Source organism: Cervus canadensis, chromosome 31, assembly GCF_019320065.1.
Source record: "Cervus canadensis isolate Bull #8, Minnesota chromosome 31, ASM1932006v1, whole genome shotgun sequence".
Taxonomy (NCBI): Eukaryota; Metazoa; Chordata; class Mammalia; order Artiodactyla; family Cervidae; genus Cervus; species Cervus canadensis.
The window spans coordinates 32,029,535-32,041,609 of record NC_057416.1 but is presented as its reverse complement, the minus strand read 5'-3'; the positions used below and the strand labels follow the sequence as shown (position 1 = coordinate 32,041,609).

Sequence of the window (12,075 nt, the reverse complement as noted above, 5' to 3'; positions counted from 1 at the left end):
TTCCAGAGAATAGCAAGGAGAGATAAGAAAGCTTTCCTAAGTGATCAATGCAAAGAAACAGAGAAAAAATATAATGGGAAAGACTAGCAATCTCTTCAAGAAAATTAGATACCAAGGGAACGTTTCAAGCAAAGGTGGGCACAATAAGAGACAGAAATGGTATCAACCTAACAGAAGCAGAAGATATTAAGAAGAGGTGTCAACAATACACAGAAGAACTGTACAAAAAAATATCTTAGTGAGCCAGATAACCACGATGGTGTGATCACTCACGTAGAGCCAGACATCCTGGAGTGTGAAATCAAATGGGCCTTAGGAAGCATCATTACGAACAAAGCTAGTGGAGGTAATGGAATTCCAGCTGAGCTTTTTCAAATCCTAAAAGATGATAGTGTGAAAGTGCTGCACTCAATAGGCCAGCAAATTTGGAAAACAGCCATGGCCACAGGACTGGAAAGGTCAGTTTTATTTCCAGTCCCAAAGAAAGGCATGAAGAAGGGAATGGCAACCCACTCCAGTATTCTTGCCTGGAAAATCCCATGCACAGAGGAGCCTGGCGGGCTACAGCCCTGGGGTCGCAGAGCTAGACACCACTGAGTGACTAAGCACACAAGAAAGGCAATGCCAAAGAATGTTCAGACTACCACACAACTGCACTCATCTCACACGCTAGCAAAGTAATGCTCAAGATTCTCCAGGATAGGCTTCAAAAGTACATGCACCGAGAACTTTCAGGTGTTCAAGCTGGATTTAGAAAAGGCAGAGGAATCAGACATCAAATTGCCAATATCCGTTGGATCACAGAAAAAGCAAGAGAGTTCCAGAAAAACATCTACCTCTGCTTCATTGACAGCACTAAAGATGCTTCAGCTACACTGACTACACTTTGACTGTGTGGATCACAACAAACTGGAAAATTCTTCAAGAGATGGGAATACCAGACCACCTAACCTGCCTCCTGAGAAACCTGTACGCAAATCAAGAAGCAACAGTTAGAACTGGACATGGAACAACAGACTGGTTCCAAATTGGGAAAAGAGTATGTCAAGGTTGTATATTGTCACCTTGCTTATTTAACTTATATGCAGAGTACATCGTGCAAAATGCCAGGCTGGATGAAGCACAAGCTGGAATCAAGATTGCCAGGAGAAATATCAATAACCTCAGATATGCAGATGACACCACACTTACAGCAGAAAGCTAAGAGAAACTAAAAGAGCCACTTGATGAAGGTGAAAGAGGAGAGTGAAAAAGCTGGCTTAAAACTCAACATTCAAAAAACTAAGATCATGGCATATGGTCCCATTACTTCATGGAAAATAGATGGGGAAACAATAGAAACAGTGACAGACTTTATTATCTTGGGCTCCAAAATCACTGCAGATGGTGACTGCAGCCATGAAATTAAAAAACGCTTGCTCTTTGGAAGAAAAGCTATGACCAACCTAGAGAGCATGTTGAAAAGCAAAGACATTACTTTGCTGATAAAGGTCCACATAGTCAAAGCTATGGCTTTTCCAGTAGTCAAGTATGGATGTGAGAAATGGACCATAAAGAAAGCTGAACACCAAAGAACTTATGCTTTTGAACTGTGGTGTTGGAGAAGACTCTTGAGAGTCCCTTGGACTGCAAAGAGATCAAACCAGTCAATCCTAAAGGAAACTGTCCTGAATATTCATTGGAAGGACCGATGCTGAAGCTGAAGCTCCTGTACTTTGGCCACCTGATTCAAAGAGCTGACTCATTAGAAAAGACCCTGATGCTGGGAAAGACTGAAGGCAGGAGGAGAAGGGGATGACAGAGGATGAGATGGTTGGATGGCATCATTGACTCGATGGACATGAGTTCAAGCAATCTCTAGGAGATGGTGAAGGACAGGGAAGCCTGGCGTGCTGCAGTCCATGGGGTCAGAAATAGTCGGACATGACTGAGCAACTGAACAACAACAAATGTACTATAATTGTGTGTGTGTGTGTGTGTACATGCTCAGTCACATCCAACTCTTTGAGACCCCATGAACTGTAGCCTGCAAGGCTCCTCTGTCCATGGGATTCTCCAGGCAAGGATACTGGAGTGGGCTGCCATTTCTTCTCCAAGGGATCTTCCTGACTCAGGGATTGAACTTCCATCTCTTTTGTCTCTTGCATTGGCAGGCGAATTCTTTGCAACTGACCCCAATTGGGAATCCCTATAATTATGTAATGTAGTAAACATCACCACATCAGCAATCAGATAACAATATATCAGTTCAGTTCAGTTCAGTCGCTCAGTCGTGTCCGACTCTTTGAGACACCATGAATCGCAGCATGCCAGGCCTCCCTGTCCATCACCAACTCCCAGAGTTTATTCATACATAAACATATATAAATATATTACAGTAAAACACTGTACAACTTAAACTTACAATATTTTACTTCAAATTTATTCAATTAAAAAAAATGCTCAGAAAATTTCCTGAATATGGTAAAGCACATCTATTTAAAGAAAAGCTTTTATCTAATATCATATTTAATGCTAAGTCAGAAAACTTTCTCCCCAAAAATAAGATCAAAGAAAGCTACTCTCAGCACTTTTAATAAAAACTATAATTCAGAAAAGTCCACTGCAATTTTTATGCTAGTGATGTAATTGCTAAATAAAATTTTTAAACTATCAAAATAAGCAATCTATAGAAGAAATAAAGAAAGAAGATCTGAATAAGTTAAGAGATACACAGTGTGCACAGATTGGCCTAACTAATATTGGTAAGAAGGTAATTCCCCTCAAATTGATATATGAATACAACACAGTTCAAATCAAAGTCCCTACAACTCTATGCCAATTCTTCAAATTACATGAAAACAAACTGGTCCTAGAATAGAAAAAGTATCTTGAAAAAGAGGACCAAAGTTTATTGATTTACACAAAATGTTTTTAAGACTTACTGTAAAAGTACATTAGTTAAGACTGTATAATTAGCATAAGGACAGACAAATACACAGAAAAGTATTAAGGGAAAGACACATACATATGGTTGTTTATTATCCTAGGAACAGGTGTTAACTGTTCTCTAAATGTTTGGGGAATTTACCTGTGAAGGAAGCCATTGGTCCTGGATTTTTTGTTGGTAATTTTATTACTATTATTACTGATTCAAAGTCATTACTGGCAATTGGCCTGTTCATCTTTTCTATTTCTCCCTGGTTTAGTATTAGGAGAGTACACATTTCTAAGAATTTGTACATTTCTTCCATTTTTCCCATTTTACTGGCATATTATTATTTGAAATAATCTCTTATGATCCTTTGAATTTATGTGGTGTTGGCTGTAGCTTCTCCTTTTACATTTCTGAGTTTATTGATTTGGGCTCTCTCTTTTGCTTGATGAGTCTAGCTAAAGGTTTATCAGTTTCCTTCATCCTTCTCAAAGAATCACCTCTTAGTTTCATTAATCTTTTGAATTTTTTAGCCTCTATTTCAATTACTTATACTCTGATCTTTATTATTTCTCTGCTTCTACTAACTTTTGGGTTTTATTTCTTTTGTTTTTTAGTTCCTTTAGGTGTAAACTCAGGTTGCTTGGTATTTTTCTTATTTCATAAGCTAAGTTTGTATCATTAAAAAAATTCCCTCAGAAATGCTTTCTTTTGCATGGATTTTGGATTATGGTGTTTTGTTTTCATTAGTCTACGGGTATTTTAAATTTTCTATTTGATTTCTTCCATGATCCATTAGTTGTCTAGCAGTATATTATTTAGCCTCGACATGTTTCTATTTTTTGTACTTTTTTTCTTGTAGTTTATATCTAGTCTCATAGCATTCTAGTCAGAAAAGATGCTGGATATTATTTCAATTTTCTTAAATTTACTGAGATTTGTTTTGTGACCTACCCTGGAGAAAGTCACAAGGCAGCTGAAACAGTGTATTATGTTGCTTTGATGTGGAATACTCTGCATTTATCTATAAACTCCATCTGGTCTGATGTGTCACTTAAGACCAGTCTTTCTAATGATTTTACATCAAATGATCTGAAGATGTAAGTGAGGTGTTAAAGTCCCTTACTAATATTGTGTTTACTGTCAATGTCTCCTCTTACATCTGATATTTGCTTTATGTAATTAGGTGCACCTATGCAAGGAGATCGAACCAGTCCATCCTAAAGGAGATCAGTCCTCAATGTTCATTGGAAGGACTAATGCTGAAGCTGAAACTCCAATATTTTGGCCACCTCATGCAAAGAGTTGACTCATTGGAAAAGACCCTGATGCTGGGAGGGATTGGGAGCAGGAGGAGAAGGGGACTACAGAGGATGAGATGGCTGGATGGCATCACTGACTCAATGGACATGAGTTTGAATAAGCTCCGGGAGTTGGTGATGGACAGGGAGGCCTGGTGTGCTGCGATTCATGGGGTCGCAAAGAGCTGGACACGACTGAGCGACTGAACTGAACTGAACTGATGTTAGTTGTTGTTGTTTAGTAGCCAAGTCATGGCCGATTTTTTTGTGACCTGCATCTCTTTCATTGGCAGGCAGATTTTTTTACCACTGAGCCACTTGTCCTATGTTGGATGCATATACATTTACAAACATTACATCTTCTTGGATTGATCCCTTAATCATTATATAATGTCCTTTGTCTAACAGTCTTTGTTTTGAAGTCTGTTTTATCTTATAAAATTAAGTATTGCCACCTCAGCTTTCTTTTGATTTCCATTTGCATCGAATACCTTTTCTGATTCCCTCACTTTCAACCTGTGTGTGTCTTTGCAACTGACCATGGGCAGATCTGAAGTGAGTCTCTTGGAGGCAGTATATGTACATATATAGGTCTTATTTTTTTTTATCCATTCAGTCATTCTGTTTCTTTTGATTGCAGCATTTAGTACAATTACATTTACAGTAATTATTGATAGATATGTACTTATTGCCATTTTGTTAAATGCAGGATACTAAAGCAATAGGAATCTGTTGCATTTCTGTATATTAATAATGAACAAACAAAAAAGAAATGTAAAGACAATCCCATTTAGAATCACATCAAAAGAATAAAATATCTACGAACAAATCTAAGGAGGTAAAACACCCATACTTGGAAAACTGTAAGACACAGATGAAAGAAACTGAAGATGATAAAAGCAAATGGAAAGTTATACAGTGCTCATGGACTGGCAGAATTAATATTGCTAAAAATGCCATAGTACCCAAAGCAAGCTACAGATTCAATGCAATTCTATCAAAATATTAATGGCATTTTTTCACAGAACTAAAACAAATAATTCTAAAATTTGTATGGAAACATAAGACTCCAAACAGCCAAAGCAATCTGAAGAAAGAATAACAGAGCTGGAAGTATCATACTCCTTGATTTCAAACTACAGTACAAAGAGACAACATCAAACAGCATGATACTGGCACAAAAGCAGATACACAAATCCATGGAACAGAACAGACAGCCTAGAAATAAACCCATGCACTTATGGTCAACTAATTTTCAACAAAGGAGGCAAGAATATATAATAGAGAAAAGATAATCTCTTTAATAAGCAGTGCTGGGAATCTGGACAGCTACATTTAAGGAATAAAACCGAAACATTTTTTCACACCATACATTAAAATAAACTCAAAATAGACTAAATACATAAATGTAAGACCAGAAACCATAAAACTCCAAGAAGAAAACTTAGGCAGAATACTCTGACATTAACTGCAACAACATTTTTTGGATCTCTCTTAAGGCAAAGAAAACAAAAATAAACAAATGAACTCTAATTAAACTTAAAAGCACAGGAAACTATTGGTTAAAGAAAAAAATAGCCTACTGAATGTGAGAAAATGTTTGCAATTGGTTGATAAGGGGTTAATATTGAAAATAGGTAAACTGCTCATACAACTCAGTATCAAAAAACCAATCTCAGTATCATGAAAGTGAAAGTTGTGTCCGACTTTTTGTGACCCCATGGAATGTACAGTCCATGGAATTCTCCAGGCCAGAATACTGGAGTGGGCAGCCTTTCCCTTCTCCAGGGGGTCTTCCCAACCCAGGGATAGAACCTAGGTCTCCCACATTGCAGGCAGATTCTCTACCAGCTGAACCACCAGGGAAACCCAAGAATACTAGAGTGGGTAGCCTATCCCTTCTGCAGCGGATCTTCCCAACCCAGGAATTGACCTGGGGTCTCCTGCATTGCAGGAGATTCTTTACCAACTGAGCTATCAGGGAAGCCCTAGTATCAAAAAAACCAACCTGATTTAAAAATAGGGAGAGACTTGAATACACATTTTTCTAAAGACATGCCGATAGGTACATGAAAAGGTGGCAACATCACTAAACATTAGGGAAATGCAAATCAAAACCATGATTGAGAGGTCATCTCACATGTGTCAGAATTACTACCATCAAAAAGACCACAAATAAAAAATGTTGGTGAGCATGTGGAGAAACGAACCACTGTACACTATGTTTTCCACTACGGAAAACAGTATGGACATTCCTCAGAAAAGCAAAGTTAAACTACCATATGATCCAGCAATTCCATTCCTGAATATATATCCAAAGAAAACAACACTAATTTAAAATTACACATGCACCCCAATGTTCATAGAAGCATTCTTTATAATTGCCAAGATGCAGAAGCAACATAAGTGTCTGTCAACAGGTGAATGGATAAAGAAGATGTGGTGTGTGTGTGCATATATATATACATATGTATGTGCATATACACATATGTATATAACACACACATTATTCAGGCATAAAAAAAGAATGAAATTTTGCCATTTAAACTACATGAATGGAACCAGATAGTATTATGTTTAGTGAAGTAAGTCAAACAAAGACACTCTACATTATCACTTATATGTGGAATATAAATTTAAAAATGCATGAATATGACAAAACAGAAATAGACCCTCAGATATAAAGGCCAAACTTGTGGTTGTCAGTGGGAACAGGGAAGAAGGTGATATGGGGGAATCAGAATCACCCACTGTTCAGATTGTAACATTAACAGTTTTCCCTCCATTGTGATTCCATTGTGAGGCAATATCCTAAAGGATACTTTATGGTCTGCTCCCACATTAATCTTCAATAAGACATTTATCAAATGTCCAGAGGTTAAGCACAGATTTGAAAATACTGCACATGTTTAGTCTGGAACCAAAAGCTCATTCTAGACTTCCTTTTTGTCCTATCAGCAATAATTTTAGGGGAATAGTCTTAGCATTTGTCCAAAACTCTTCAACCTATTAAATCTAGATAGCATACTCTTGTATGCATTTTAACTTTATTTCATTATTGCCAATATTTTGCATGGCACCCACTCATGTTTGAGATATACAGCATTTATTACAAAGGGATGAACAGAAACAATAAATTTATCAATTTTCCAATTATTAGACTTACTTCCTCAGTACCACAGTCACAGACTTCATTTTCCTCCACTCTGCCATTGCCACAGATTGATGCTGGATGTCTCTGCATTTGTGGCTTATTCTGAAGACACTGGGCCCCCACGTTTGAAATGAAGTTTTCAAAGTCCCTCAAACTGCAATCGCTAAAAGTCTTCATACCACTGGATTGCCTAAACATGGATCCATATAATGTCATTGGCATTATTCTTCTGAAAACACAATTCTATATTATACAAATCAATTTCAAAATGTTAAATTCAAGAGGTAATGATAAATGTTCATAACAAATGCTCAGAGGCCAGTCATTCCTCAGGAGGACATGTGATTTCATTCACTGAACACATATTCTCTTAAAACAAAACCAAGTTCAACAGGAAAAACTAAACAACCCAATTAGAAAATGGGCAAAGGGTTTGGATACACATTTCTGCAAAGAAGACACATATAAATGAACAATGGGTATATGAAAAGGTCATCAACATCACTAATCATCAAGGAAGTACAAATCAAAAGAAAAAACAATGAGCTATCACCTCATACCTGTTAAGATAGTTATGATTCTTTTTTTAATTTATTTCTTTAACTGGAGGAAAATTTCTTTACAACGTTGTATTGGTTTCTGCCATACAACAACACGAATCAGATATAATTATATGTATGTACCCTCCCTCTTGATTCTTTAAAAAATAGATGAACATTGTTGGCAAGGACATGGAGAAACTGGAAACTTGGTACATTGTTCATGGAAATGTAAATCCAGTCTCTGCTGAAGACAGTAAAGAGGTTCCTCAAAAAATTAAAAATAGAATACCATATGATCTAGCAATCCTACTTCTAAGTATATATCCAAAACTATTGAAATTAGAATATCTAAGTGATATCCGTACTCCTATGTTTATTGCAGCAATATTCACAATAGTAAACATATGGCAGCAACCTAAATGTCATTGAAAAATGAATGGATAAGCAAAATGTGGTACATACTTGCAATGGAATATAACTTGCAATGGAATATTATTCAATCTTTAAAAAAGGAAGCAAGTTCTGCCATATGCAACAACAGTACAAAATCTCAAGGACATTATGCTAAGTGAAATAAGCTAGTCACAGAGTAGAAAATACTTCATGATTTCATTTATATGAGATATTTAGAAGATTCACACCCACAGATGCAGAGTTGCCAAGAGGCTAGGAGGAGCAGGAAATGGGGAGCTGTAAAATGGGTATAAAGTTTCAGTTATACAAGATGGATAAATTTTAGTGATCTGCTGTTCAACATAGTACCCATATCTAAGTAATAGCTTTAAAACTGGTTAAGAGAACTCCTGTTGAGTATTTCCACTATATATATATATATATATATATATATATATATATATATATATACTTATATATATATAAAGAATACAGTAGGGTTTCCCTGGTGGTCCAGTGGTTAAGAATCTGCCTGCCAGTGCAGCAGACATGGGTCCAATCACTGGTCCAGGAAGATCCCACATGCCTTGGGGCAACTAAGCCCTGCACCACAGCTTCTGAGTCTGCCCTTGGGAGCCCTTGAGATGCAACTGCCGAGGCTACATGCAGCAACTACTGAAGACCAAATGCCCAAGAGCCCATGCTCCACAACAAAAGAAGCCACCACAATGTGAAGCCCGCACGCCAAAACTAGAGAGTAGTCTCCACTCTCCACAACTAAAGAAAGCCCACACACAGCAACAAAGACCCAGGGCAGCCAAAAATAAATAAATAAATAAATACTTAAAGAAAGAAAGAAAGAAAAGAACCGAGTAATTTTGGAGAATGACAAGATGGCTTCCAAATGACCAAATGACTTCCAAAGAGTAGGAAGACTCTAAGCTAACCTCCTCCCATGCACACATCAAATCTACAATTTACAGAGCAACTACTGATGATAAAGATTCGAAGAGTAGCAGAAAAGATCTTTTACAACTAAAGATATGAAGAAGGAACCATAAGTAGATGAGTGGGAGGGGTGGAGACATGATAAAGTCAAGACTCATACTCCTGGACGGGTGACCCACCAGTGAGTTCGGCTCTAGCCTTCTCAAGAGCAGCCTCCCCCACCAGTCAGCTCCGCCCTCACCACCAGCCTCCCCAACAAGAACATACCACTAACCTTAGTATCTCTTGAACTCTGACCCCACCAACCAGTGGGCAAACACCAACCTCAGTACCACCAGAGCCCCATGGCCTGCCATGTCAGGACCCAGCTGACCCACTAGCAGGCAAGCAACAGCCCCAGGACTCTCTGAGCTCCAGACCTACACATGAGCAGATTAACAGTATTTTTGAGACACCGTGGGCCCTTTATTCGGCCAACCTGGGATTCAGCCCTGCTCACTAGCAGGCTGTCAACAGCTTTGGGACACACTGAACTGTGCAGTAAGCCATTTCAGGAACTGGTCCCACCAGCAGACAGATACGAGGTCCATGCAGGACCCCTGGCCCCTCAGCCACCCATCTCAATCCCAGTTCCAGCAGCCACTGAGCAATGGGGCTCCACAGCCAGCCTCCTTGTGACACAGCTCCACCCACCAGTGGCTGGTGGCATCTGAATAAGGCAGAGATTAGCCATCAGTTGAAGAGGAGCCAACCCAGCCAAGTCTACAGGACAACCCACAGTAGTTAGCCCATGGCAACAGAAGGATACTCATAGCCCTCTCAGGGGGAACCACTAGAGCATATAGCACTGGTGACCACAGAGGAATGTGCTGCTGGGAGTCCTTACTCCCTTCACTTCTGAACTCATCTGTTGTACAGACTATGTTAAAAGTTACCTACTTTTTAAAAGCAGATATAAATTAAGTCATCCAAATAATATATTAGGAAGATCACTGAAGAATGAAGTTTGTACAAATACATTTTAATGTTCTTTTGCTACGTGGTTTAAATTAATTCCAATATATTAACTGTCTTCTATATGAGATCAACATGAAGTAGAGAAAATAACAAAGATTTGAGCTAGATAAACTTACTGCCTAGTACCAAACTTGTGACTTAATGAGATTTTAAGCAAAATGATTAAACTCTTTAATTCTCAGTTTTCTTATCTCTAAATAGGGGCAATATCCATCCACTTCACAGGCTTGTTATGAGGATTAAATGTTAATAAGTAAAGTGCCTAATTAAACTCTCTGGCTCATAGTAAGTGACTAATAAATCATTGATGAGATTACTGACATCAGCTACAGCTGTCCACTTATAACCTGTGTATCTGATGTAGAGTCATTCAGGCTCTGTGAACTCAAGGGCATTTTAAAAAAACACATGGAGGACGTCAGATGCCAAGTAACCTGGCAGTTCCTTTCGCTACGGACCTGTTGCTGTGCGCAGTGGTGGCCAGAGGCTTTGCAGGTGAGAAAATGGCATTTGTGAAGTGGATGGTTGCTGTGACAGAGCACCATTTTGACGCACTGGAAGAACTGGTTTGACCTGTGGTCAGATGGTCACCTGATCTATTATGATGACCAAACTCGGCAGAGTGTAGAAGATAAGGTCCACATGCCAGTGGACTGCATCAACATCCGCATGGGACATGAATGTCGGGATATTCAGCCACCAGATGGGAAGCCAAAAGACTGTATGTTGCAGATTGTTTGCCGAGATGGGAAAACCATCAGTCTTTGTGCAGAAAGCACAGATGATTGTTTGGCCTGGAAGTTTACACTCCAGGATTCCAGGACAAACAGCTTATGTTGGCTCAGAAGTCATGTATGATGAGACAGCTGTGGCTTCCTCCCCACCTCCTTACACAGACTATGCTGCACCAAACCCTGAGCAGGCATATGGCTATGGTCCATACAGTGGTGCATACCCACCAGGAATTCAAGTTGTCTATGCTGCAGATGGACAGGCTTATGCTGTACCCTATCAGTACCCACGTGCAGGACTTTATAGACAGCAGCCTGCCAACCAAGTCATCATCCGTGAGTGGTATCGAAACAATGACAGTGACCTGGTGCTGGGCATGCTGGCTGGAGCAGCCACAGGCATGGCCTTAGGGTCTCTGTTCTGGGTCTTCTAGAGTCCTTGGAAACTAGACGTGCATAGCTTCTGATACCCTGTGTGCAATAATATAATATGCAGGGCATTTCTGTTTGTTATAAATGTTTTTAAGAATAGCTTTAATAGTTCTTTTGAAAGTAGTGACAGAATACTTATAAGTACATAGAAGTACCGCAGAGAAAAAAAAAAAAAAAGAAGTACTGCAGAGAAAGATTTGGACTATATGGGGCCACTGGCTCATTCGAGGAGTTTCCTTATAAAACTCTCGCAATACTTTATTTGGACACACCTGTTTTGAAAGGCCATTTTCTTTTTAGAGTGAGGCCTTAGTTCTTAAGGGATAATTTATTTTAGTGTTTTGCTGGTAACATGGTGATGTAGGAGTGAGTGAATGACTGTGGCAAGACTGCAGCTTTTTTGGTTTAATGTCAGACTTTGAAACCTCAGACCACAACTGGTTGCGTGTTACTTCAGGAGTTATAGGCTAGAACCTTCCTTAGGCAGTGGTGTGATATCACACAGCCTCTGGGGCTCCAGCAAAGCAGACTGCTCAGGATGATGGGCAGGATGGCAGTTCCCTTCTTGAAAATGATGCTTTTCATTTTATTCTTATTTATTTGTTTCTGGTTGTGATACTTAGAAAGCATCCCAAATTAGGAA

At 38.8% G+C, this 12,075-nt stretch overlaps 1 protein-coding gene and 1 pseudogene across 1 annotated transcript in view; one reads left to right on the top strand and one right to left on the bottom strand.

The window, feature by feature from the left end:
• ADAM32 (ADAM metallopeptidase domain 32) overlaps positions 1–12,075 on the bottom strand; it is a 160,507-nt gene that overhangs the window by 72,456 nt on the left and 75,976 nt on the right. Inside the window, exon 13 of the mRNA XM_043454325.1 lies at positions 7,382–7,559. Coding sequence (XP_043310260.1) covers positions 7,382–7,559 — 178 coding nt within the window. The remainder of the gene's footprint in view (positions 1–7,381; positions 7,560–12,075) is intronic.
• Positions 10,753–11,434, top strand: LOC122432529 (annotated as a pseudogene).